Source organism: Rhineura floridana, chromosome 2, assembly GCF_030035675.1.
Source record: "Rhineura floridana isolate rRhiFlo1 chromosome 2, rRhiFlo1.hap2, whole genome shotgun sequence".
Classification (NCBI taxonomy): domain Eukaryota; kingdom Metazoa; phylum Chordata; class Lepidosauria; order Squamata; family Rhineuridae; genus Rhineura; species Rhineura floridana.
In genome coordinates, this window is record NC_084481.1 from 234,659,923 (window position 1) to 234,684,995 (window position 25,073).

Below are 25,073 nucleotides of genomic sequence, written 5' to 3' on the forward strand. Positions count from 1 at the left end.
AGGGTGAATGGTACATCAGCAGCAACATTAGTTTACTCTCTCCTCAGCCCAACACCAGGTGCAGGCCCTCACAGCCAGCTTTAATCGAGTGATTTCCTGGTGACAGAGATGGAAGTTCTGTAGACCACAGCAACTCCTCCCCCCCCCCATCCCTGCAGCCTGTGCTGGTGTTGCACCGAGTATCCAGGTGGGCAAAGCTGGGTCAGATCAACTCCTCCCAGCTCACCCACCCAGGTCTCAGTAATGCACACCAAATTGGTACCTTCATCCACGATCAAATCATGGATGAGTGTGGTCTTATGGTGTACCCGTGATCACTGAAATTGGGGTGGCATCACCCATGTTCCTACTTACTAAGACTCCTACTAAACACCTGATATGGACCCAACAAGAGCCCACAAACAAAACCTACCTGAACCAATTATCCCAGTAGGCCTCTGAGAGAACTGGGAACGGTCAGACCCACTCTATAAGAACATAAGAAGAACCTGCTGGATCAGGCCAGTGGCCCATCTAGTCCAGCATCCTGTTCCCACAGTGGCCAAACAGGTGCCTGGGGGAAGCCCGCAAGCAGGACCCGAGTGCAAGAACACTCTCCCCTCCTGAGGCTTCCGGCAACTGGTTTTCAGAAGCATGCTGCCTCTGACTAGGGTGGCAGAGCACAGCCATCACAGCTAGTAGCCATTGATAGCCCTGTCCTCCATGAATTTGTCTAATCTTCTTTTAAAGCCATCCAAGCTGGTGGCCATTACTGCGTCTTGTGGGAGCAAATTCCATAGTTTGACTGTGCGCTGAGTAAAGAAGTACTTCCTTTTGTCTGTCCTGAATCTTCCAACATTCAGCTTCTTTGAATGTCCACGAGTTCTAGTATTATGAGAGAGGGAGAAGAACTTTTCTCTATCCACTTTCTCAATGCCATGCATAATTTTATACACTTCTATCATGTCTCCTCTGACCCGCCTTTTCTCTAAACTAAAAAGCCCCAAATGCTGCAACCTTTCCTCGTAAGGGAGTCGCTCCATCCCCTTGATCATTCTGGTTGCCCTCTTCTGAACCTTTTCCAACTCTATAATATCCTTTTTGAGATGAGGCAACCAGAACTGTACACAGTATTCCAAATGTGGCCGCACCATTGATTTATACAATGGCATTATGATATCGGCTGTTTTATTTTCAATACCTTTCCTAATTATCGCTAGCATGGAATTTGCCTTTTTCACAGCTGCCGCACACTGGGTCGACATTTTCATCGTGCTGTCCACTACAACCCCGAGGTCTCTCTCCTGGTCGGTCACCGCCAGTTCGGATCCCATGAGCGTATATGTGAAATTCAGATTTTTTGCTCCAATATGCATAATTTTACACTTGTTTATATTGAATTGCATTTGCCATTTTCCTGCCCATTCACTCAGTTTGGAGAGGTCTTTTTGGAGCTCTTCGCAATCCCTTTTTGTTTTAACCAACCCTGAACAATTTAGTGTCGTCAGCAAACAATATCGAGCTTTTCCATCAGGGTTACAGGAGGCACCCCAAAGCCCTGGTGCAGAGAGCCAGTGTCTCCGCCTGCCTCCAGTTCCCAGCCTTTCTCAGACACAACTCCAAACACAAACCTCTCCTAGGCCCAGGAAGTGGGGGGAGGGGAAGGCTCTCCTGAAGTTTCAATAACAATAGGATCTGCGGGCCCTCAGATCTTCAGGAGAGGCCCTTCTCTCAGTCCCAACACCTTCGCAAGTGCGATTGGTGGGGACACGAGATAGGGCCTTCTCGGTGGCTGCCCCCAGGTTCTGGAACTCTCTTCCTAGGGAAGCACGAATGGCCCCTTCCTTGCTATCCTTCCGTTGGCAGGCAAAGACTTTTTTATTCCGACAGGCTTTTGGACTAGAAGATGTTTAAGATAGGGCCTCATAAGGTCTGTTGTATTGTTCTATGGTCCTATTCTTAATGTTTTAAATTGTTTTAGTATCTTAAGTGTATGTTTCATGATTTTTTCTTTGTGCCTTCAAGTCGATTACGACTTATGGCGACCCTATGAATCAGCAACCTCCAACAGCATCTATCACGACCCACCCTGTTCAGATCTTGTAAGCTCAGGTCTGTGGCTTCCTTTATGGAATCAAGTGGATAAGAAAAAAATCAGCTCATTTGAAATGTTGTGTTGGAGGAGAGCTTTGCTCATACCATGGACTGCGAAAAAGACAAATAATTGGGTGTTAGAACAATTTAAACCAGAACTATAACTAGAAGCTAAAATGATGAAATTGAGGTTATCATACTTTGGACACATCATGAGAAGACATGATTCATTAGAAAAGACAATAATGCTGGGAAAAATAGAAGGAAGTAGAAAAAGAGGAAGGCCAAACAAGAGATGGATTGATTCCATAAAGGAAGCCACAGACCTGAACTTACAAGATCTGAACAGGATGGTTCATGACAGATGCTCTTGGAGGTCGCTGATTCATAGGGTCGCCATAAGTCGTAATTGACTTGAAGGCACATACATAACAACAACATCTTCCTTTTACACCAAAGGTGGTCAATATATCCCTGCAGCCATTCAAGGTTTTGTTACTAAGGTTATAGCCCAGATGTTGTATGGCTCCCAGCTATGTGTTTTTGATGATTTTGCCCCTTTGAGGTTGTACAAACTAAATTTATAAGAGCAATATTAGGAACCCCACCATGCGTCCCTAATATAATTTTGTGGCTGGAAATGGGCCAAATCTCTGTAGAGGCACGTGCACTGATACATGAGATAAACCTCCAGTGGGTTTAGCCCTTTTGACTGATAGATCCTTTTCAATCTAGATGGAAAAGAGAATTGTCTTTTGTGAATTGTGAAATTGCTGTATTTGGGTTTTTCTATTGCCACTATTTTGGCATTAGGCCACACCCAAGCTAAAACTGCTGTCTCCCAGCGAATCATGGACATGGATCTACAAATTCATTTGAGCCTGGGCGCACTTTACTCTAACTATGGAGATTATTCGAGAATGTTTATAACAACAAATTATATGACAAACTTGTCAATTACCAAGTATAGAAAAGCCTTCACTCTTGCTAGGCTCAATGTTTTACCTTCTGCGCTTCTAGAAGGCAGATTTAATAAGGCGCCAGTACAAGAGCGCTTATGCCCCTGCGACATGGGAGGTGTTGCTCATGTTGTATGTGCATATTGTCCTTTTTATTGGGACTCCCGATCTGATCTCATCACCCCAATTCTTCAAAATATCCCAGAGGTCTGATGCATTTTATTTATAATATTTACTCTCAGATAGGGTCCCGCAGGTCACAGTTAATGTGGCAAGATTTTGTTGCCTGTAGGAGAGTGATGATGGAAAACAATAATAATAGCTAACTTTCTGGGGGCTTTTTGCCCATTGGTGTATTTACCCAACACCATTGGTGCCATATTTATTTATTTATTTATTTATTTATTTATTTTCATTTCTAGACCGCCCATAGCTAATAGCTCTCTGGGCGGTGTACAAAATGAGATTAAAATACAATATAGAATAAAATCAGTAACAAAGGAACACATTAAACTAAAAACATTAAACATAAAGCATTAAACATTATAATGCCTGGGAGTATAGCCAGGTCTTAACCTGGCGCCTAAAAGAAAGAACCGTAGGCGCCAGGCGTATTTCCTCCAGTAAGCTGTTACATAATTCGGGGGCCACCACAGAAAAGGCCCTAGATCTAGTAACAGTCCTCCGGGCATCCTGGTGAGTTGGTACCCGGAGGAGGGCCTTAGATACTGAACGAAGTGAACGGGTAGGTTCATAGTGGGAGAGGCGTTCCACAAGGTATTGCGGTCCCACACCGTGTAAGGCTTTATAGGTCAACACCAGCACCTTGAATCTAGCTCGGAAACAAATAGGTAGCCAGTGCAAGCGAGCCAGGACAGGTGTTATATGCGCAGACCGATTGGTCCTTGTCAACAGCCTGGCTGCTGCATTTTGCACTAGCTGAAGTTTCCGAACAGTCTTCAAGGGCAGCCCTACGTAGAGCGCGTTACAGTAATCCAGTCTAGAAGTTACCAGAGCATGAACAACCGAGGCGAGATCATCACTGTCCAGATAGGGGCGTAGTTGGGCTACTAAGCGCAGGTGGTAAAACGCATTCCATGCCACCGAGGCCACTTGAGCCTCGAGCGACAAGGAAGGGTCAAAAAGGACCCCCAAACTACGAACCTGTTCCTTCAAGGGGAGTGTAACCCCATCTAGAACAGGATAAGCATCGGAGCTTCCCAGGAGGATCCCTACGCCTGTGCAGCCTCTGAGACGGGCTCCCGTCTTGGATGAAACTTATTCAGGTTAAATTCAGTCAGAAGGCTCTTTTCTGACTGGGAATAATTTCTTCCGGTTAAAGAAGAAACGTGAGATTTCCCACATAGCTTGGTTTTGACTGTTGGAGTCTGGAATTCGTCAGAATCGTCTGTCTTCCAGCAGCTCAGACAGAGCGAGGATTTTTATGCTAGCTCAGCTGGATAAGTGACCCGTTTTTTTTTATACGGATTAACAGGCAAACATCCTCCTGTCTACATTCATCATTTTCTTATCTATATAGCTAAAGAGATTTGTCAAAGTAACAGCAATTGAGATAACCTAGGTGAGGTAAGACTTTCCTCTTTTTGTTCGCGGAGCTAGGGGGGAAGAAAATATAAATAGCTTATCTTTTTTTTTATTGCAAAAAGCTGACATGGAAAATGGCATTCTAAAGATTACAACGGGCGAGAGATTTCTGATTGGAGGAGATAAGAAATCTTTTTGATCTATGGTAGGGACTATTTTTCTTTGATCTACTTTTTTTGTTTGACGAATCTGCTCATTCTCTCTGCTACTAGCTATTTCGACGCTGTGAACTAAAGCTGTTCTAACACTTTCAGGCAGATAAGAGATAAGGGCTGTCTAGCGTGTGACGTTAGTTTGTTGGAAAAATTAACTCCTTTGTAACTGGTTAAAGAAATAAGCTGCTCTTTGTTTGGGACATTGAAAATTGAAGGAGTTTTGTTCCTTTGGCTTTAAGAATGACAATTAAGAAGACTATGGATGTACAAGAAGGGACTTTATCTCTAGACATGTTTCAGAAAATAATGAATGGGATTAATTCAATAAAACAAGAACTGAGAAATAATAGACAAGCGTGGAGAATTGAATTTTATGAAATGAGACAGGAGCTGAAAGAAACTCAGGATTCTATGAGAAAGGAGAATAAAGATAGATCTGGAAAACAAAAAAAAGATGGAAGAGAAATTAAAGGCAAGGTTCAAACTATGGAGATTGGCTTAATTATGGACATGAAAAAAGATTTGGATTTCCTGGCTGTGATGGATCCTGGAGACAAATATTACAGTTTGGAATTCAGCGCTGTCCCTGAAGGAATTGAAGAGATTGGAGATAAAGATATTATCGGTTCAAAAAAATTCTTGGACTGGAAGGATCTGATGGAACTTGAAATGGAGAAAGTTAACAGAATTAATCCCTGTCTTGTGGCAATGGAAAAACCTTCAAGAGATGTACTAGCGTATCACGTGGAAGAGGAACAGAGATGCGGCTTTGCAACAACACTTCAGTGATACGTTTGGATTTGATGGCAAGAAAATATCTGTGATGGAGGAAATTCCTATCAGACTTTTATTATATGACTATGACAGCAAGATTTTTGGGTGCGTAAAGATGGAAGATGGACCCAATATGGATAATGACAGAAGAGCGATTTAAAATCACTGGACTTAGTAGATTTGATGAGTTGGATTAATTGGCATGTTTATTTAGAAAAAAAAATTGATTGACATATATCTCAAGGATTGGAAACTTCTCTTTGACTTTTTGTGGAAGATTAAAATGATATGATGTTAATGAGATTTGAAACCAACTAAGATAACTGTTGGAGGAAGGTGATTTTATAATCTATTAAGAGATAGGTCTGTTACCTATTATAGATTTATAGTTGAATTATAGTGTTTTGAAATTACTGGATTTAGTAGATTTGATGAGCTGGATTAATTGGCATGTTTATTTAGAAAAAAAATTGATTGATATATATCTCAAGGATTGGAAACTTCTCTTTGACTTTTTGTGGAATATTAAAATGATATGATGTTAATGAGATTTGAAACCAACTAAGATAACCGCTGGAGGAAGGCAATTTTATAATCTATTAAGAGATAGGTTTGTTATATATTATAGATTTATAGCTGAACTATGACAAATCGGAAGTCAATATTTTTATATATATGTATTTTTTTTGTATTGTATTAGTTATTGATTTGTGTTGTTTCCTTTTCGTATTATTTTGGTTTTGAAAATTAGAATAAAAATTAATTGAAAAAAAAAATAGAACAGGATAAGCATCCACCATCTGAGCAGGGAAAGAGCTCACCAACAGTGTCTCAGTCTTGTCTGGATTGAGTTTCAGTTTATTAGCTCTCATCCAGTCCATTATCGCGGTCAGGCAACGGTTCAGCACATCAACAGTCTCACCTGTGGAAGGTGAAAAGGAGAAGTAGAGCTGCGTGTCATCAGTGTACTGATCGCAACGCCCTCCAAAACTCCTGATGACTGCATGTAGATGTTAAAAAGCATGGGGGACAAAACCGACCCCTGAGGGACTCCACAATGGAGAGTCCAGGGTGTCGAGCAATGTTCCCCAAGCACTACCTTCTGGCGACGATCCGCTAAGTAGGAGCAGAGCCACTGCCAAGCAGTGCCCCCAACTCCCAACTCCGTGAGCCTCCCCGGAAGGATACCATGGTCGATGGTATCAAACGCCGCTGAGAGATCAAGGAGAATCAACAGAGTCACACTCCCCCTGTCCCTCTCCCGACAAAGGTCATCATACAGGGCGACCAAGGCTGTTTCAGTGCCAAAACCGGGCCTAAAACCGGATTGAAACGGATCCAGATAATCAGTTTCATCCAAGAGCGCCTAGAGCTGGCCGGCAACCACCCGCTCCAGAACCTTGCCCAAAAAAAGGGACATTCACCACCGGTCTGTAGTTGTTCAAAACATCTGGGTCCAAAGAAGGTTTCTTTAAAAGAGGTCTTATTATTGCCTCCTTGAGACTACCAGGGACTACTCCCTCTCTCAAGGAGGCATTTATTACCTCCCTGGCCCAGCCGGCGGTTACAGCCCTGCCAGTCTTCACTAGCCAAGATGGGCAAGGGTCCAGAGCAGACGTGGTCGCCCGCACCATTCCAAGCACCTTGTCCACTTCCTCGAGCTGCACCAACTGAAATTCATCCAATAATAAAGGACAAGGCCGCGCTCTGGACACTTCAATGGATTCATCTGTCATAACATCAGAGTCTAAGTCCCGACGGATGCATGCAATCTTGTCCTGGAAGTGCTCCGCAAATTCGTTGCAGCGGGCTTCCGATGTTTCCTTAGTATCATGAGAGCCAGAATGTAGAAGCCCTTGTACCACCCTAAAAAGCTCCGCTGGGTGGCAAAGGGATGATCTAATGGTGGTAGCAAAATAAGACTTTTTTGCCGCCCTAACTGCTTTTATGTACAACTTAGTGGAAGCACTTACCAAGGAATGATTACATCTGTCAGGAGTTCGCCTCCACCTGCACTCTAGCCTCCTTCTCTCTTGCTTCATCACTCTCAGCTCTGGGGTATACCACGGTGCTGTATGAGTTCGGCACTGAAGGGGGCGCGTGGGAGCGATCCTGTCGATGGTCCGGGTCATCTCCGTATTCCACAGATCAACCATGGCCTCGACAGGAGCACCAGTGCTATCAGCCGGAAAAACTCCCAGAGCCCTCTGGAAAGCTACAGGATCCATAAGCCTCCGGGAGCGGACCAACTTAATAGGTCCCCCACCTCTGCAGAGGGAAAGGGCTGTCGTGAGTCTAAAACTCAGCAAGCGATGATCTGTCCCTGACAATGGAGTAGATGAAAAATACCCCACCTTCAGATCACCATCTCCATGACCATTGGCGAAGATCAGATCAAGAGTATGTCCTGATACATGTGTCGGGCCAGTAACAATTTGAGACAGCCCCATGGTTGTCATGGAGGCCATGAAGTCCTGAGCCGCCCCAGATAAGACACTCTCAGCATGAATGTTGATATCCCCCAACACTACAAGTTTGGGGGACCTCAACAACACCTCCGAGACTATCTCTGTCAGCTCAGCTAGGGAAGCTGTTGGGCAGCAAGGTGAGCGGTACACCAACAGTATTCCCAGTCTGTCTCCTTGGCCCAGCACAAGATGAAGACATTCCAGACCAGTCGCCATCTGGACAGGGTGCTTGGTGAGGGAGAAAGAACTCCTATAGACCACAGCAACCCCACCTCCCCGGCCCTCAGATCTACCACAGTGCTGCACCGAGTACCCAGGTGGGCAAAGCTGGGAGAGAGCAACTCCTCCCTGCTCGCCCACCCAGGTTTCGGTAATACACGCAAGGTCGGCACCTTTCTCCACGATCAAATCGTGGATAAGGGGGGTTTTATTGTCTTATCATGGAATCATAGTAGAGTTGGAAGGGTCCTACAAGGCCATCAAGTCCAACCCCCTGTTCAATGCAGGAATCCAAATCAAAGCATTCGCGACAGATGGCTGTCCAGCTGCCTCTTGAATGCCTCCAGTGTCGGAGAGCCCACTACCTCTCTAGGTCATTGGTTCCATTGTCGTATGGCTCTAACAGTTACGAAGTTTTTCCTCATGTTAAGTCGAAATCTGGCTTCCTCCAACTTGAGCCCATTATTCCCTGTCTTGCACTCTGGGATGATCAAGAAGAGATCTTGGCCCTCCTCTATGTGACAACCTTTCATGTACTTGAAGAGTGCTATCATATCTCTCCTCAGTCTTCTCTTCTCCGGGCTAAACATGCCCAGTTCTTTCAGTCTCTCCTCACAGGGCTTTGTTTCCAGTCCCCTGATCATCTTTGTTGCCCTCCTCTGAACATGTTCCAGTTTGTCTGCATCCTTCTTGAAGTGCGGAGACCAGAACTGGATGCAGTATTCAAGATGAATATTCCCTTACGAGGAAAGGTTGCAGCATTTGGGGCTTTTTAGTTTAGAGAAAAGGCGGGTCAGAGGAGACATGATAGAAGTGTATAAAATTGTGCATGGCATTGAGAAAGTGGATAGAGAAAAGTTCTTCTCCCTCTCTCATAATACTAGAACTCGTGGACATTCAAAGAAGCTGAATGTTGGAAGATTCAGGACAGACAAAAGGAAGTACTTCTTTACTCAGCGCATAGTTAAACTATGGAATTTGCTCCCACAAGATGCAGTAATGGCCACCAGCTTGGATGGCTTTAAAAGAAGATTAGACAAATTCATGGAGGACAGGGCTATCAATGGCTACTAGCCATGATGGCTGTGCTGTGCCACCCTAGTCAGAGGCAGCATGCTTCTGAAAACCAGTTGCCGGAAGCCTCAGGAGGGGAGAGTGTTCTTGCACTTGGGTCCTGCTTGCGGGCTTCCCCCAGGCACCTGGTTGGCCACTGTGAGAACAGGATGCTGGACTAGATGGGCCACTGGCCTGATCCAGCAGGCTCTTCTTATGTTCTTATGAGGCCTAACCAGTGCTGAACAGAGGGGAACTAATACTTCACGCGATTTGGAAACTATACTTGTTAATGCAGCTGTTTCTTTCTTTCTTTGTATAATATTGATATGTTTTATTGTTTTAATATTTTATAGTGCTGGTCTTTGACCGTAATAAATGATTGATTGATTGAAAGCCCACCCTGGACCCATTGGTTTGTGACTATTACCAGCTGGTTGCAAATACCCCCTTTTTAGGGAAGGTGGTTGAGAGGGTTGTGGCGCAGGAATTGCAAGTACTCTTGGATGAAGCAGATTATCGTGACCCACTTGTCTGGGTTCAGGCCCCGTTATGGGACTGAACTGGCCTTGGTCATCCTGATGGATGACCTTTATTGGGAAAAGAACAGGGGGAGTGCAACCCTGTTATTCTTACTTGATCTCTTGGTGGCTTTTTGATACCATTGACCATGGTATCCTTCTGGGCCAACTGGGTGAGATAGATATCGGAGGCACTGTTTCACAGTGGTTCCGATCCTACCTCCAGGGTCCTTTTCAGAGAATAGCATTGGGTGATTCTCTTTTGGCCCCCTGGCAGTTGTACTGTGAGGTGCTGCAGGGTACCATCTTGTCCCCCATGCTGTTTAACATCTATATGAAGCCCTTGGGAGAGGTCATCAGGAGATTTTGGGTGAGGTGTCAGCAGTATGCTGATGATACCCAGCTCTATTTCTCTGTAACATCTGAATTGGGAGAGGCCGTGCAAGCCCTGGACCACTGCCTAGACTCAGTGGTGGGCTGGATGAGGGCCAATAAACTGAGTCTGAATCCTAGCAAGATCCGGAGGCACTGTGGGTTGGTGGTTCCAGAGTTCAGATAATTGGTCAGTTGACTGCTTTGGATGGGGTCGTACTCTTTCTGAAAGAGCAGGTCCATAGTCTGAGGGGTGCTCCTGGATCCGTCTTTGTTGCTAGTAGCCCAGGTGACCTCAGTAACTAGGAGTGTCTTTTACCAGCTTTGGCTGTTAAGACAGCTGTGGCTGTTTCTGGACAGGGATAGCCTGGCCTCTGTTGTCCACGCACTGGTAACGGCAAGGCTGGATTACTGTAATGAGCTCTATGTGGGGCTGCCCTTGAGGTTGATCTGGAAGCTGCAGCTGGTGCAAAATGCGGCAGCACAATTGCTCACTGGGGCAGGGTATTACCAACATGCCGCCCCACTGCTGAAAGAATTGCACTGGCTACCTATTAGCTACTGGGCAATGTTCAAGGTTCTGGTCTACAAACTCCTACATAGCATGGACCAGGATACTTGAAAGACCACCTTACCCCTTATATACCCAGTCGATCACTGTGCTCTGCAGGTGAGGGCCTCCTGCAGATACTGTCTCATCAGGTCCGTTCTGCACAACATAGGAAGTGTTGTGGCACCAACCCTTTCGAATTCCCTCCCCTTAAATATTAGACAGGCGCCATCTCAGTTATCTTTTTAGTGCCTACTGAAGACCTTCCTCTTTCAACAAGCCTTTTAAGTAGAGAACTTATCCTAGTCTGCATCAGAATTTGTTTTTAAAGCTATTTTAAAATGTTTTTAAAGATGCTTTGTTTTAATATGCTTTTAAAGTCTGTTTTGTTGTAATATGCTTTTAAAGCCTGTTTTTATGATTTTAGAGTGTTTTTACTGCTTTTATTTGCAGCCCTGGGCTCCTACTGGGAGGAAGAGCTGGATATAAATAAATAAAACAAACAAACTTTACAGCACATTCCCCCTCCTCCAAAAATCCTGGAAATTGTAGTTTACCCCTCACAGAGCCACAGTTCCCAGTACGTGTAACAAAACAGTTCCCAGGATTTTTTTTGGGGGGGGGGGACGTGCTTTGAATGTGCTTTAAAGGTGTGGTGTATATGCAGCCTTGGTTTTATATTTCTCTCTCCCCCAACACGCAACCTTCTGTGGCCATTGGTCATGCTCAATACTCATTGGGCTATCTGGGGAATTTCTTTCCAAAAGTGGGTTGGTTTTTTTTGGTATTTCTGCAAACCTTCTCTGTTATCTTTTCGGTGCCTATTGAAGACTTTCCTCTTTCAACAAGCCTTTTGAGACCTATCCCAGTCTGTATCTGTGTTGGAATTGTTTTTTTATATGTTTTTAAACTTTTTTTAAAAAACAATTTTTAAACTTTTTTTTAAGATGTCTACAAAGCTTTTTAAAATATGTTTTTAAAGTTGTTTTGTTTTAATGTATTTTAAGGTTTGTTTTTATGATGTTTCAAAGTGTTTTTAGTGCTTTTGTTTGCTGCCCTGGGCTCCTGCTGGGAGGAAGGGCGGGATATAAATCAAATAATAAATTAAATAAATAAACAAACCTTGGAGTTCTCCAACCCCAATTGATACATCTGTGTGTGTGGATGGTGCTGTTTCAGCTATTTAAGCATCATAACTTTGCTATTAGCATATAGGGCGATATAATTGTATAATGGAGACAAGATTTTCAGAGTTCTACATTTTTATTGTGAGAGAAAAATCCAGTTTTTGGCAGATACTGTAAAATACAAATGAAAACATATTAAGGTGATAAAGGCACTTTTATTTGGAACTAATTCTGAAAACAATTTCAATATGATAAATTTAACAGATACCTCCTTATCAAACTTTTTTAGGTCAGGTATGGACTAATCACTGATGCTGCTGGTGAAGCTCAGAGTCAATTTCCCTGACTTTGACCTTGTCAGGATTTTACCTTGGTGCAACATTTTTAGTAGCACCATAATTACTCAGAAGATTACCTAGAAGTCAGGGGAATTCTCACACCAATACGAACCACATTATGTAGAGATTCCAATGGAATCAACAACCATTACTTCTAAATACTAGCCACAATCCACTGAAAAGGATTTTTTCCTGTTCATGCATGGGAGCTGCTTAAGAGCGTTATTTTGCTCTCATTCATTTCCAGAGGGTTTGTGCAGAAGATCCCAGTGGATTGCACCTTTAGTCTGGGACTGGGACTCACTTGCAGAAACATACCTATGACTGATGTTTGATATGTACAGCCATCTTGAGTATCCTGAACATACTGGGGAGCAAGAACACAAGAAATTAATGCTCCTGTGCAGCATTCTCCACAACCACTTATGTACATATCCATTCTGAAAGCTGCTTTTAGATGCCCTTTTGAATAACTTGTATTTGCACATATGACATCACAGAACCATGCTTAGAATTTCACACTTTAAAAACAAAACTGGAGACAAAGATTGAATTTTCAGATCTAGTCATATCAGTTCTAATAACGGAATAAAGGGCTCTTATCCCACTGAAACAGGTTTGCCAAATTTTCTTTTGGCAGGTCTCCTTTTGCGTTGAACAGCTGCATGACAAGCACAGATTCAGCAGGAGCTCTCTCAACATATCTGCATAATGGAACAGCCTCCCCACCTCTCCCCGGCTGAATTTCAGCTTGTTACACAGCAGTTAAAGGCACAGGAGATCTTCCAGAAAAACAGCTGGTAACCTTAACCTGAACATCTGCCACGATAATGGCAATCTTATGACATCTGATTCACTCCAGGGCGGCTGCATGCTTCTTACGTCACTATCAAGAGCAGTGGTTTACCTAGGGTGGAGTAGAACTGGAATTAATCTCATGTCAAAAGGTAGATGGTGTGAGGGACATCTCCTCCCTACAATGCTTTCAAAGTTCTGTATGCCATTGTCCCAGGACAAAGGTTGACTCACCCCACGTTAATAACTTCACTAAAATTGCTGCATCTATTCAGGTGCTTAAAATATCTGATTCATTGCAAGATGGACATTTTCAGTAATTAATATTAGGTCTGTAGTCAAATACCTGAAACACAGCTCCATATCTGACAAATTATGCACTCAGTTTTGGGAGCGAAGACCTACATTCCCCATTTTAGCTTATAGTTTCAGTGCTAAGAACAAAGAGGCAAAGATCATTTATATAAAATTTGCATCACCCCTTCTTCAACAGAAACAAAACTGCTAGTATCAAAAATCTTCCTCAAGGGATGTCTTAACTCTGATAATTGCATTATTAAACAGCATCTTATGGCATGAAGCCCTTCGCTTAATTTACTAATACCATATGTACTCAGTTATCACTGCAACCAGCCTCAAGGCTACTCAAAGTAGCACTTATGAGCAAACCATTTCCCCCAAGATTTTTTGTCAAACTGGCAAGTGAGTAAATGTATTCAGAATACGATTCTATGTAACACTTACAGCAAATGTTAATGACACAGTCCCTATATCTAAAACAGGAACATTGCATGTTATAAATACTTTACAATAAATAACAAAAAAATACAAACTTTACAAATTGCTGTACTTTCAAAACTGTGATTAATTATAGTCGATCAATGTTCAGTGCAAACATTTTGAATTTGCACAGTAAAAACATTAAACATAGTGCAACTTTAAAGTGTTTCTATAGTATGGTGTCATTACATGGGTCATCCTGCGTTCAACCTATTTTTTATGGTCTTGTCCAAAGAATACAGTTTTGGGGTTGCAATTGTATTAAATCAATTCCCCTTTTTAGACAATGGCAAAAGTGTAGCAATACACAAAAATATGGCCAAATAAAACTTTGACTGCCTGAAGCTTCATTAACGTATTTAGTTTTAATAGCAATTATTGGCTCAACTAGTTTTATGAACTGGCTCAGCAAACCCAAGAAAGTTGTCATTAATCTCCAGAGCCCCTAAGTGGAGCTGTTATGACATCAATGACGTTGCCATCCATTTTTTATACATCAAGAAATCAGAGTATTAGAAAAACACTCTGATTTCTTAATGCATAAAAAATGGTTGGCAATGGATAGAGACAAGTTTCCAGATCTGACCCAATCTTAGAATAGCCCGAATAGGTGACAGTAACATTTCTAAATTATCTCCAAGAAGGGTCTGTACTGTACATTGTAAATCCATTGTGAAGAGTGGATGCTAAGAGACATTAGTCTGCTCCTGCCCTTCTGCTTCAGCTTTTTTTCCTTGACGATAGTTAACAGCAGCCCAAAAAGTTATTTTATCCACAGCTTCTTCCAGAAGTCTAGCTGGTAACCAAGATATTTTGTTCTCCAAGAGAGCAGCATTTTTACCAATGCAGTCAAGGCTCAGCCTGAAAGAAATAACTCTAGATTACAAAGCTTTTATTTATTTATTTATTATATCTCAATCCCACCCTTCCTCCCAGTAGGAGCTCAGGGCGGCAGGCTACACATAAAATTATATAGGAGAAAACCATCTGAACTACGTAAGCACGTGGATATATACGCCACAACAATGCCCAGACTTAATTCTTGCCTCAACGATGAATTTACTAGATGGCTTTAGGCAAGTTGCTATGGCTCATTTGAGATATCTTGCCGAACTGCTGTTTGAGCTACTCAGTTAAGATCCCACACCATGGGTTGAGCTTCCAAAATTAAACCATGGTTTAGAGCTGTTTTTATGCTTTTGTCTTCTATTTGCTCCGCTGCACAAGAACAGCCCCATCTCCATGATGCAGCAACCTCGAGGCAGAGCAATGGCCAGGACTGCATTTTCAGTTGGTTTGAGAATTGCAAGCCACAGTTAGCAGAAACTGCGGTTTGCAAACCAGCTTCAAACAGTGGTTTGAAATCCTAGTTTGACAATCTCTCATAAACCAATATAAACCAACAAAGACAGACAGGCCATGGTTTGGTACTGACAACTGAATGCAGCCTGTCCCTCAGTCCCTTACCTGCAATATGGGAACCACAATGTTGACTTATGTACAGAGAGGTTGCAAGGATGGTAAAAGTGAATGTGAAATGCTTTCAACTTTTTCAAGTCCCACAGTGCTTTATAAGTGGTTTCAGGTTTGAGGCCAATGGGTGTACATAAAACAACACTTCACTGAACATAAGGTTCTCTGAAATCTGCAGAACATAATTATCCCCCTCAGGAATGATCCACAGCTCTGCAGGGCTCTAAGGTGCAGGGGATGCCCCCTTCCCTTCCATGTCAGGTAATGCGCTACATACCACAGGAAATCATCAGATTGTGGGTGGACCATTCCCTGATTCCCACTGAAGAGATGTGAACAGCCATTGCATGTGCAGACTTCCATGTGTGTCCGTGGCCCTGCATGCACACTGAAGCTGCTCTGTCAGGACAGTTACCTCTTAATGTTTTGGAACATACTGCTGCTAAATTGTTAAAAAACCCAATTACTGAAGGCTTTACAATATTCTTATTTGACATAATTTCTCAGCTCACCTGAGAAGTGAGTATGGTTGTGTCTGAAAAATTAATAAATCACTGCAGTGTCCCTAAGCAAAAACAAAAAAATTCAAATTTTTATGACCTTCTTTGCTACAAAGATATTCATAACATACATTAAAAACATGCCATTAAAATATATGCAATTAAAAATAAGAGAAAATAATTAACAACATGCAACAGCAACAGTTAATAAAAACAGCAACATAATATAATCAAGAACAACTAAATTTTGTAATGAGGTACTTAAAAACATTGGGCTGGATCCAATGAAATATTTCCATTTGTACAACAGAACCTCCCCTCCCTCTCCTCATGCACCTTCCCCCAATCTGCTCTGGAGGGTTCAGGAAGCCAAATAACAGATTTAGGAGTTGCACAGGGAGAGGAGAAGGAGGGAAAGTTCTGTTGCACAGACAAAAGTCCTTGCACTGACAGAACTACTTTGTTGAATACAGCCATTACTACTACTACTACGTTTATGAATTGCTTTCCATGAGGCATCCCAAAATGATTTATAATGCAATAAAACACATGAAGAACAGTTGCATATATAAAAAGTTTTTAAAAAGATTTTTTTTTAAAATATAGCACATTAAGAAGCAGCAGAGGTGGGAGGGAATAGTACCAAACTATCTCTGAAAGGAGTAAAAACAAAAATTATACAGGCCAAAGGCCTGCCAAAAACAAAATCTATCAGAAGATGGTGGAATATTAATAGAGAGTTCCACATCCTGAGTATTGCAGCCAAGAAGGCCCTTTCCATTGTTCTCACATACTTCTGACAGTATTGGGGCATGAAGAACAGCCTCTCCATCTGACTGTAGTTACACTTTTCCTACACAGAAATCACTCCCCTGTTGGATAAAACAATAGTGCAACAATCACACATTTGGCAAAAGCTTCTCAACAGGTGGTACCAGTCACAAAATGCTGATGAGTGCTTTTCTCTAAGTAATAATCTGCATATAGGAAAAGTATGCTGCACTAAGTAGCGCTAATGACCCCTTAGAGAAACTGCATGTTTGAGTCAAAATGTGCATGCACTGTATGCGTAAAATCAACATAATATGAAATACAAACAAATGAATTCTTTTTCTGTTTCATAATGTTGAAGTCTATAAGGAAGGATCAAAACTCCTCCCAAATGATCAAATTTTGTTTAAATTATCTCCATTAAAATAAATATAATCTTAATTTAAAGTGGTTCCCAAGCTTCCCCCCTCCCCACAGACCACTTGAAAATTGCTAAGGATCTGGGCAGACCACTTAATTTTTTTCCTGCCTGTTGTAGCAATTGTAATGCGCTGTGCTGGACAATTTTTAATTGTGTTTTTACAGTCAATGAAGCTCATGGACCAGTGGTGGTCCATGAACCACAGTTTAGGAACCCCTGAATTAAAAGGTTTATTAGTGCTATTATGTTATTTATCAAGTATTACATATACTGACCGTGTCCAGAAAATGCAAGTCATCTTTACTTCCTCCAAAGACCATCACTTCACCCTCTTTACCAAGACAGGCTGTATGCCACAATCTAAAAATATATTATAGTTAGAATGCATTCTCAAATAATTGCGCATTAAAAAGTTTTCAGATACTTATCATAAGGGTTTAGTATATGTTGTAGGACAGCCTTCACCAACCTGGTGCCCTCCAGATGTTTTGGACTGCAACTCCTATCAGCCTCAGCCAGCACAGCTGCGGCTGATAGAAGTTGTATTCCAAAACATTTAGAGGGCATCAGGTTGGTGAAGGCTGTTGTATGGGTTTCCTCCCTTAATCTCCATTGCACGGTAAATAGATTTGAATGGAGCTGTCTCTCAGCACAAACTAACTTGTCCACTCAAAATAGATCCTAAAAAAATATGAAAAGCTATGAATTAAGAACTCGCTAGTCTTTTACTGCTTACCATGAGTGGGCTTACTTTTTTGACAAACTCAAGTGTTTAGTAAACATTTAGCTATACATGTATTCCAATTCTTAAAATGATGCTCATAATAATACAACTCTGGATCAGCAAGACAGATTTAAATATGAGGAATGCAATCAAAATAGCTGCCTTGTGAACATAGAACAAAAAGTTCAGCAAGCACAATTCAAAATGGCTGCCAGGATAAACATGGACTTGACCTAAAAGTTAGTTTTTATCTGTGACCGATACTAACGGTCTAGCAGTCGCTCAGCATTATCCTAAAACAGTTGGCAGGGATATCAAAATAGCAAGACCTTCAGGGTAAGCATGGCAACAATTTAAAAACTGGGCGACCTGAAATAATTTTTGTTTCGTACAGTTCTTGGCCTTCATTCAGAATCACTTGGGGGAAAAGCCAGGCACCAATTCTTGGAACTTCTGCAGTGCATAACTGAGAGTTGGGGAATTATCTCTTGGACAAAGAAGGTACCATTACTCCCTCCCCTGTCCCGTATCCTCACAGTCTCTCTCATGCTCGCTGTGGGAAGTAAGCCATGTGGACTTTGCTGCCTGTGCTGCTTTTTGTCAGCTATATAGGTTGGAGGTAGACACCATGCCAAATTGTACTGTACTTCAGTGGAATCAGACAAGCATGGAGAGGGAATTTGCTTAAATGGTATCACCTTAAACCGCCCTTGCGCAGAAAAATGGACAAAAAGAGTAGCGCAATTTAGTTTAGATACCAGCTTTCCACAAATACAGAGTGAGCTGCTATGTTGAGCTTCTTTTGCCCCCCCCCAAACAGGTGTCAAAGAAAACAGGCATTCTCCCATCCCTCCTTTACATCCTCCAAGACTTGAAATTTTCTGAATGTTAACCATTTACAAAATCATGCTCAAGGGAAGAAGTTTTCTTTTTGCACATGCTAGTGCAAAATAAACAAATGGGTATGCGTAGATACAAGAGTTAAAATAGGACCAATTCAAATACTTTTATGAGAGCTTCACTGCGCTGAGCTGAATTTTCTTTAGAAAAATTAACTGACCAAGTGTAACTCACTGAGGTCAACTGGATTACAGAATTTATCCCCTTTTGTTTATTTAACTATTGCAAAAATATGCGCAAGATCACAGCACTAAAGAGCACTTCTTACTTCATTCATTTCAGCAATTATGCACTGTTCTCCTTACACTAAACTGTATCCCACCTGTTCTCTTCCTCATACCTGTTGATAGGTCTGCCTCTGTCTTATCTGCATTAGGAAAACTCTGGCCTGGACTGGATCATCGCAGAACACTGGACAGCCTTTCCTGCCTTGACTCTGTGCCTTGACTCCTAGCTTGAAACCTGATGCTTTTTTCTACAGACTGACAGAGTTTATGTCCTCTCACAGCTGCTCTAACTTAGCACCTAGACATCCTAATAAAGCATGTTATTTGCATCATAAATCAGCTAGATTAACGTCATCTTTTTAAATAAACCTTCCATCTAGAATTATAGTGCTTGTTATCATTCAAATGCTCTGAATTATAACTGGACACTATAAAGTAGAGGTATTTTCTATAAAGAAAAGGCTAAATATTTTTTCAGTAGGGGGCAATATTGCAACAGGAGTGACAGCTGAGGCCACACTATCAAAAAAAAAAGAATGAAGGCTCGCACATTAGATGTGCTAACAGATGGGCACAGCCAAGAGAAACCCAGGCTGTTTTAAATCTTACTGAAATCAAAGGGGCTAACACCCCAGTACTCAACAGATTCACACACAGACGTTTACCAACACATTGGCTGTAATGCCAAGTGATAACTTGAAACAACCATCACATATTAACACCACAGACAAAGCGTTCATATCACTGGCATCTCCCTAAACACATAATTTTTCAGTGAATGCCATTCATACATTCATGTGCAAGTCATGAAGTGTTATAGAGTGATAGCTTGGATAATTATTTATGTATATAAGCATTTTTATACCACCCTTTAATTACATTCCCAGGGTTCTTTACAAAAATAATGTTAATTTATATATATATGGATTAAAATTGTATCTAAAAAGCTTTAGAAAATAAAAAGTCTTGGCCTGGCATCAAAAGGATAATAAAGTAGTGCCAGGCAAATCTTTCTGAGTGATCCACAACTGGGGTACCACCATCAAGAAGGCTCTCTTTCTAGAAGCCACCCACCTCACCTCAGATATAACATATTCACATTATAAATGTAAAATTCCTGATTGCTTAACCATGGTGAGGAGAATGGGAGTGCCCCATAGACTCAAGCACTCATTCCTCTCCCTGCACATTAATTTCTCCTTCCTTCTTTTTTAGTGCAACATTACATCTGTACCAATGTTAATGCTACTATGGCAACGGTGGTTAACAACAGGTTTGCAAGTTCTGATTTGAGCTAACCATAGTGAACACTAATATCAGCGTAGACTCAACACTGCAGCATGATTCATTAAAAAAAGGAAGGGATGAATATGTAGGAGAGAATGGTCCTGCGGGGTTCTCCTAATAAACATGGTTAGGAGATCAAGAAAGTTATGTCTGCACTGAGACACAGAGTAAGACTTCAGATTACAAAATACCAAGTTATGTGTAAGCATGTCTGAATCAATACTTTGTCCCAATGACTGCAGTGGAACTTCTTTCAAAGTAAACATGTTTAGGAAATCACAGATGAACTTTGTTAAAAAAAGGTAAAGTTTGATCCCCTGGAGAGGGTCACCATCTCTGCTGCTTGCCCTAAGGACACGGATGGAGGCAAGTGGACAGCTCCAAAGTGGTCTGCCAGACTTTCCACACACATCTCTTGCCCCTGGGAATGGTAGTATTCCTCAAAGGGGCAGATTTGGCCATGGGGTCACAGTTACTGATCCCTGCCGATTGGTGATCAAAGGGCATGGATAGAAGAACAGCTTAGAAGGACCTGTGTATATATTTTTTGTTTCTATTTGCTTGAGTGCAATCTGACATATGGCAAACCCCCTCATGTCTGAATTTCTAGTATCTAAACGAAAAATCACACAGGAGCAATGAAGAGCTCACTCTGACTCACTTTGTATCTAATGGTAGAAAATCTAAGCATCAAAAGGTGTAGTAGTTATGGTGTGCTGCTGCATACGCTGCTTAAAACATTACATAATTGGAGACTCAGGGTGAAAAAAACTTTATCAGATTAAAGGGAGGGGGGAAGATGATAGTTTCTTTGGCTCAGTTTGAATCACCTTCTGTCTGTGTAGAAGCTACTTGTGATGTAGGAGTGTAGATGCATCTATCTGAGGGCACCCGTTCAGCCTTTAGTTTAATATTGATATATTTGCATAGGGCCTACACTCCTGAAGCTGAACATGCAGGCCCTCTGCAAACATGTATCTGGGCAACATTTTGTTATTTGGTGGCCTATAAATAAATACATACATGCATACATACACACACAAATAAATATAATGTGTGGATGCAATCTCACTTCCTCATTTTCCTTCCACATATAGATGCTTGTTCGAATCAGGACTTTAAGATTGTCATGGTCACATCGTGAACCAGGAAGCAATTTCTGCTAAAATCAATGTGACTTTCTTCCAAATAAATATGATAGGATGGAAATCTAAACATTCAAATAAATGTCCATTGGCTGTACGTTTTTGACAGGTTAAATTCAGTAAAATATTATTTAAACAAAATTCTTCACCTACTGACACGTTATTGCTATCATCTAGAAAATATCTGAAATTATATTAATAGTTCAGATAGAGATATAAGTTATTTGAAAACACAAGCTTGAAAACGGGTACAATTCATTTTTTGAAAAAAATATAATGGGTTGGATCCTATGAACTGTGACCAGACTTCCACTTGTCTAACAGACCTTTCCTCCCTCCTCTCTCTCACTGCAGCCCCTTTCAAACCCACTTCTGCGGGTCAGAGGCTCTACAGAACAGCATTTGATATGGCATGCTGTGGGAAAAGGAGTTGGTGGAAATCAGGGACCACCCCCTTGCATGAACAGAAGGTAGTACTTGCACAGGGCATCATTGGATCCAAGCCAATAATGTTATACATGTGAACATTACACAATTATCTATTTATACTTTCCTCAATTCCAGCAAATGTTGACTAATTTATTATACCTAGGTCTGCTCTTTGGTAAGTATGTAAGTTGTTGCCATTTGTTTGTTGCAACACCATAAATCCAACCATCACCTGAAAATAAAGAAAGATGCATAGATTAATGTTATTTCTTTTCCTAAAAAGCACACATTGATAGTAAGTGGCCATGTATATATTATGTTTTGTGCTGAACATGAAATAAACGATACTGAATATGAAAAACTGGGGCAATCCTAGCCAGGACCCAAAGAGCAGTTCGTACCAGCCCAATGGGCTTTAAACAGTTGACATGTGTGCCATATCATCACTCAGTTTCAAAAGCAGTTTACCAGGTGGGGGGGGCTACTGCTACATGAGAAAAACAAATCTGAAGTCTTTTTTCCTTGAGCACAGAATTAGTGACATGGTTCCTTGGATCAGGACCGCTCTGATATCGCACAAGCATTCTGCATATCTGCATGACCTGCAAGCGAACACAAGCTCAGTTTGGCTGGGCTAAGTGGCAGCTCTTCTTCATACTATTTTCTCCCTTCTGCCTGCTGAAAACCCCACTTGTGATGGGCAGCAGACTAGGCCGAAGTTTTCTTCCTTCTCCTGCACAGGCAGACAAGAAAATCATCTTGGGAGGCAGGGGTAGCATGTTATAGCCCAGGTATTTTCAAAACTCCTATAGGGTGGAGATGGAAAGTACCCAGAACTCAAAGCAATTTTGTCAGAAGGAAAGGTTATCTTAAACATTTTCTCTTTCTCAAATGAAATAATACAAAATATTTTTTCAATGGCTTCCAAAAATAAAGATCAGGCTGTAAGTGTACACATAAGATTTAGAAAGCCTAAAAGACCTAACTAACAGAGCAAGTCTTTGGAGAAAGGGCGTATAAATATTTTAAATAAATAAATAAATAAATAAATAATCCAAACTTCTGGCCCGCTGGATTGGAAGGGGTTTGGGTGGGGCAGAAATGTCCCTTTGTCCAACCCTCCCCCAGGTCCACTGTTGGGGGAATTCCACTCTTGCCAAGGTAGGTCAGCTGCTGGCAGCCAATATAAACACAACCAAACCAGTATGTTTAAGGGGAGGGGGATAGCACAGAATCTGCCAGATCCTGTGCTGACCCTGCTGTCGTCACGTGTTGGCAATGGGCCCAATCCAGGCCTCTTCACAGTGAAGGGGCATTTTTCCACGTCCCTCACCCCCAGTCCTGGTTGGGCCTGTGGACCACTCTATAACGCCCTGCCACTGCCAGCCAGGGGTTTGGACTGACCCCTACGTTCTCACTAACTAACTAAAAAATAGCATCTGGATTTTCTTTTTCTCTCTTTCTTCTCAATTCCTTTTCCATCTCCTTTTCTACCATGCTTTTAGACTGCAAGCCTGCGGGCAGAAACTTATTGTTGACATCTATACGCTGTTCTGGGAGCCTTTTTTTGTCTGAAGAGCAGGATAAAGGTGCTTTAAATAAATAATAATAAAAACTAATCCTATGCCTGTACTTGAAAATATGTTCCACAGATAAATGGATTTACTCACAAATGAAAAGTTTGAAATTGCGAACTTAAGAAACATTTAAAAAAATATTTCTGACATTGGTTTTATCTCCAGCTGCCTGCAATTCTTCTCCTGGCTCCCAACAAGAGAAGCAGACTCAGATCTTGAAGACTAGATTTTGCAGAGTTTTATTCCAGAGGTTAGCACAGGAATGTAGCATCAAAACATTCTAGGCATGAATCAGGATACAGAACACCAGCAGGTGCAACCAGGCTTGTGGAAGCAATGGAAAGTTGTCGCAACATAGCTCTCATCCCAAGACACTCCAAATAAAAGAGATGAGGGGGCACTCTACTTGTATAAACTAAATCTAGCACTTTCCAGTCTTAGAAGCAGGGTGGGGGCTTCTCCTGGGAAAAGAGGATGATTTCTCAAGTTGCATCCATCTCTTCTCCCATCTACGTGACCTTGAGGAAACTGTCAGATCTGACTCTGTGAAAGATTCCCCTGCCTTATCTCTCTGGAATTGTCCAGCAGTAGAGATGTGAAGGCCTGGAAAAAAACCTGAAAAATTCAGGAAAAAAGTTTTTCCCCATTTTTCCCAAAGCCTTTTTTGGTTGTTTTTTTCTGAAAAATTGGAAAAATTGGAAAAAAATGAAGAAAAAATGGATTATGGAATGTTATATTTTAGCATGATGAATAAAATGTTTCATTGACTCTTGGTCCCCCTTTTTTCTCAGTTCTTTTTATGGGAATGGATGATTTATGTCTGCTTGACACCGTGGAGGACTAGCAGAGACATAAATAATTTTCTTTGTTATTAATGTTGATGGTTTCTTCTGTTTTTTTTTAATTGTTTTTTGCCTGCTCCTCATAAACTGGAAAAACGAAACAGGTTCCTTAAAGTTCAGGTGTTCCTTACAGTTCAGGATCTTGTAGATCCATTTGTTACAAAAAAAGTAAAAATTTTAAAAAGTAAATTCAGTTTGTAATAATTGTTTGAATAAAATGTACTTTTAATATATCAAATGTGATAATTTTATGCTGAACCAACTTGTACATAATTACATTTGATGTTCCTTAAGTAACAAAGTAACTTGTCCCTCAGGTCCTCCTCCGTGCCTGAGGACTGGAAAGTGGCAAATGTAACGCCAATCTTCAAAAAGGGATCCAGAGGGGATCCCGGAAATTACAGGCCAGTTAGCTTAACTTCTGTCCCTGGAAAACTGGTAGAAAGTATTATTAAAGCTAGATTAACTAAGCACATAGAAGAACAAGCTTTGCTGAAGCAGAGCCAGCATGGCTTCTGCAAGGAAAAGTCCTGTCTCAGTAACCTATTAGAATTCTTTGAGAGTGTCAACAAGCATATAGATAGAGGTGATCCAGTGGACATAGTGTACTTAGACTTTCAAAAAGCGTTTGACAAGGTACCTCACCAAAGGCTTCTGAGGAAGCTTAGCAGTCATGGAATAAGAGGAGAGGTCCTCTTGTGGATAAGGAATTGGTTAAGAAGCAGAAAGCAGAGAGTAGGAATAAACGGACAGTTCTCCCAATGGAGGGCTGTAGAAAGTGGAGTCCTTCAAGGATCGGTATTGGGACCTGTACTTTTCAACTTGTTCATTAATGACCTAGAATTAGGAGTGAGCAGTGAAGTGGCCAAGTTTGCTGACGACACTAAATTGTTCAGGGTTGTTAAAACAAAAAGGGATTGCGAAGAGCTCAAAAAAGACCTCTACAAACTGAGTGAATGGGCGGAAAAATGGCATATGCAATTCAATA

The 25,073-nt window shown here is 41.5% G+C and overlaps 1 protein-coding gene across 5 annotated transcripts in view; it reads right to left on the reverse strand.

Moving 5' to 3' along the window:
• Positions 1–12,005: 12,005 nt before the first annotated feature.
• KLHDC1 (kelch domain containing 1) overlaps positions 12,006–25,073 on the reverse strand; it is a 29,226-nt gene continuing 16,158 nt past the window's right edge. For 3 of the 5 annotated variants that reach the window (XM_061612618.1, XM_061612617.1, XM_061612621.1), the window contains exons 10-13: positions 21,826–21,898; positions 17,230–17,314; positions 15,775–15,827; positions 12,006–14,650 (exon numbers count right to left, since the gene is read on the reverse strand). In XM_061612618.1, coding sequence (XP_061468602.1) covers positions 14,476–14,650; positions 15,775–15,827; positions 17,230–17,314; positions 21,826–21,898 — 386 coding nt within the window. In that variant the 3' untranslated portion in view covers positions 12,006–14,475. Of the gene's footprint in view, positions 14,651–15,774; positions 15,828–16,012; positions 16,635–17,229; positions 17,315–21,825; positions 21,899–25,073 lie in introns of those variants that run through there. The other 2 variants (XM_061612620.1, XM_061612619.1) reach the window with 2 other exon arrangements.